A 3,787-nucleotide genomic window follows, 5' to 3' on the forward strand; every position below is an offset into this window, starting at 1 on the left:
CAAAGTCTTTATCTCATATTCCTTCCTTCCATCCTTTCTCTCTTCCTCTCTCTCTCCTGTCCATCCATCTAGGCTATGTTGGGGACTTACTGTTACCTCGTACGACAGTAGGAATATGAACGGGATGCGGTGTGCGTCCATAAGAACTCACAGGCTGGTGAGGGGACCAGACCCAAAAGCAGACCAGTCTGATGCAATCTGATGACGTTAATAATGGAGATAAGAGTAATGGTGATAATAATGACCATTTACTGTCATGCCTTCTGTGTGTCAGGCATTGTAAGAAACAGGCATGATCTCATTTAATCCTTATAAAACCTTCATGTTACAGATGAGGAAACCGAGGCGCTGGAGGAGTAAGTCACGCAACTAATAAGCATCAGTGCTGGGGCTTGTTAGATTCTAAAGCCAGGAACGCAGAATGAGGAGCCCCGGTCCAGCTGGACAGACAGGAAATTTGTCACTGGTCAGTGGGACTTAAAAATATAGTCTTACCTTTTATAGATTAAAGAGAGTCAGGTGGCATCAGCTGGGCACAGAACCAGAGAACAAACATCATCTTCTCTCCTTTCTGGCCCTCGCCTTTATCCCACTCTCTCTGTTGATCTGATGTAATCTGTGTGGATGGGCAGATTTATTTACCTTTTTGCTGTCTTTGATTTTTTATTGATCCTTTTGATATCCATTTCCTCTTTTAAGAAGCACTTGAGGGCAAAGCCCTGTCCAGACCTTTGCAGGTCTCTGCAAACACTGAAATGCAATCCTGAGTGCATGCATAGCAGCTGTTTCTAAACGAGGGCTACTCTCAGTAAATAAGAATAATGACCGACAGCAACACGCAGGCTGCCCAGGGCTCTCATCGATCACTTGCAATGCATTTGCTCCTGTGGCTATTTCTTGCCTTGGCATTTATCATGTTGCAGAAGGCCAGGACTGATTCTGCACTATAATTGAATCTTACGAATGGGAGGGTGTTGTAATTAAAACGCTGACATGGCTTTCATCAGAAAATCTCCAACCACAGATCTAGCGCCGCCGGATGATAAATGTGTTCTTTCCTTTCGTGCTACCATCTCACAGATCCGGAGCTCTCATGAGGAGCGATGTGTAGAACAAGAAAAGATGCCTCTCAAAGTGTGCGAGGACCTTGGGTCAGGTCACTGGAGCGCCTTGTAGATGGGGCTTTAGGATCCTCCTCTCTGGGAACATTGAAAGGAGAGGCATGAACGTATGTATGTTCAGCCCCTTCTCTGTCCAGGACCAGCCACAGAGGCTGCCAAGAACAATTGAGTCCTTGCCCTCAAAGTGGTCCCAGAAGAGACACTCAAGGCTCTGCAGGATCTGAGAAGAGTAGTATTGTTTGTCGTTGTGGGGGAAGGTGGGACTTCGCAGAGAAGGCGGTGTTTGGGACTGGCGTCGAAGGCCAGACCTAGGGAAGTAGGTGCTCTTCGTCCGGGTTAAACCAGGAGGTGGGCAAGCAGATCAGAAAGTATCCTGCAGTCCAGGTCAGCTGGTGCCTCGGGCATTCAGGTGAGTGGTTGGAAAGGGGGAGAGAAAGGCCAGTTGTCATAGCCACACTTACTCAGTGCCCACCCATAACTGGTCCCTTAGGGACTGTGTTGCAAAAGGCTTTTATTACTTGGCTTAACTACAGTTGCTCCTGATAGATCTCTGCCTCAGGGACAGCTTTTAAGTCCAAGGGCTCTCAACCATTAGGAAATGTGCCCTTGTGTTTTATGTTGGCATCTCATAGCCCAGTTTGCCAGAGAAGGGGCCTAGTGTCTGTGGAATCAGCCAGAGAGCCATGTGTAGATTAGGCAATTAAATGGAATGACACTCCTGTGACGCAGAAGGAACTGGCATTTAGTCACCATGAAGGATGTGTGTCCCAGCTCTTTGACAACAGAAATCCTACTGCCCTGAGGAGGACAATCCTTGGCAGTCTGAGGATCTGTAATAATTCAGATCTAAATCAAAGGAGTTGGTCTTGAAGTTACTACAGCAAAATGAGATGCGAGGACGGTGCAGCTTCTGGCTTTTCCGCCCGGCTCCTCACAATCCTGGGAGCCCTTCAGCCCCGGACCTGTTCCTATACCAGCTCCTCCCCCATTCTTGAAGGGATTATTACAAGTGGTACATTCTCATTACAGGAATTTTGAAAAACAAAAGAAAGCAGCATTCATAAACCCACCTTCTGGGGGACCACTTTAGCATGTTGTATTTTATTTCAACCTTTTTTTCAAACGTGTTTCAATGTGAAAATTCAAATAAATGCCATTCTAGTGGAACTTGGGCTGGATGGGGACAGAGTCTGGAGGCTCCTTGCTTTCAGTCAGACGGGGGAGGGGTTACGGTTTCCTGGATTTCTGAGGTGTCCTTTGTTTTGCTTTCTTGATTGGTTTAGGGAGTGGCTGAGGCTGAACTGGAACGGAACCCCAGTCGGACTTTCAAGATCGTCTTCAGAGCAAGTGATGAGGTGAGGGGTGGGCGGTGGGGGGTGGGAGTGTAGGGGGTGGGCTGTGTGTCCAGGAAGGGGGTCCTGCAGAGGTGTGTCTCTGGATGGCTTCCCTGGGGGATGCTGGAGGACTGGAGGGGGGTGAGGGGCAGAGTTTGGGAATTAGCAACTTGATCTTCAAAAGAAGTTAGGGTGATTAGGATCCCACTCTATTGGTATCTCATTAACAGAGGAAAATTACATCCTCACTGTCACACAAGATCAGAGAATGATTATGATAGGGATCGTTTGGAAACTATACTATTCTCACTACTGCATTATAGTATGCATAACTGACTTACCCAAGTCCCAAATTAATGGATGTCTCTTAACAACCAAAGGAATTTAGGATGCTTTACCTCTGTAACTCGCACTCTCCTGTCTTTTCGTGTTAGTAGTCAGTGTAGTCAGTGCCTGCTTGGACCGTCCGGTGCTTTCCAGTGTCTTTACTGGTCACTTCCTATGTTTCACTCATTCATACTGAGATCAGTTTCTTTCTTCCTGAAGTACCTCCTTTACTAGTTCTATCAGTAAGGGTCAGTTAGCAGTAAAGTCAGATTTTTTTTTGGCCTGAAAATATCTTTATTTTGCTTTTTATCTTGAAGAATGGTTTTATCTGAGTATAGAATTCCAGGATGAAAATTATTTTCTTTTAGAAGCTTCCGTCATTGCTTGTGAGAAGTCAGCCACAGGTCTACCCTCCTGTGTATTAATTATCTTTAGATAATTAGTTGTCTTAGACACTGTGGTGTCTAACCTGCAGTTTGGCCCATTTTCGAAGTTTTCTTTTTGATTTTATTTATGAAAATTGCATTTGGTTCTTTTTCAAATCATGCTGATCTCTTGATAGAGTCTTGTTCTATTCTTATTTTTCAGTGCCTTCTTTTCTGTCGTTAATCATCTTATGCACACTCATTTCTTTTTCTCTATTTCCCTTCCTACCTCCTTCTCCCTCCCTCTTTCTCTGCCTCCATTCCCGGCCACCACAATTTCTATCATTTGATGTTTTTGGAGAATCTTATTTTTCTGTTCACTACACTTGCTACAGGGCCTTGTTGTGTATGAGTGAGTGTGAGTTTTGTAATTTTGGTGTGTGAGCTCATCTTCAGCAGCTCTTAATCTACACCAGTCTGCTTCAGTTTGGATTAAGGAGATGACCCTCTTGCGTTGTTTAACATTTCCTCTGTCAGGCATCCTGGTGGCATTACCTGCCCAGGCTCATGTGGTGGCTGTGGTTGTTGTATGCTTCACACCTTGGGGGTTTCCAGATCATGCAGATCATGCAGCATAAAT

General features: G+C 45.4%; 1 protein-coding gene across 1 annotated transcript in view; it reads left to right on the top strand.

Annotated features, from left to right (window-relative positions):
* The window catches only part of EPHX2 (epoxide hydrolase 2, cytoplasmic), a 48,584-nt gene that overhangs the window by 31,019 nt on the left and 13,778 nt on the right, over positions 1-3,787 (top strand). The window contains exon 11 of the mRNA XM_008591375.1: positions 2,405-2,476. Coding sequence (XP_008589597.1) covers positions 2,405-2,476 — 72 coding nt within the window. The remainder of the gene's footprint in view (positions 1-2,404; positions 2,477-3,787) is intronic.

The sequence above is a fragment of the Galeopterus variegatus genome, unplaced genomic scaffold (assembly GCF_000696425.1).
Source record: "Galeopterus variegatus unplaced genomic scaffold, G_variegatus-3.0.2 Scaffold6871, whole genome shotgun sequence".
NCBI lineage: Eukaryota > Metazoa > Chordata > Mammalia > Dermoptera > Cynocephalidae > Galeopterus > Galeopterus variegatus.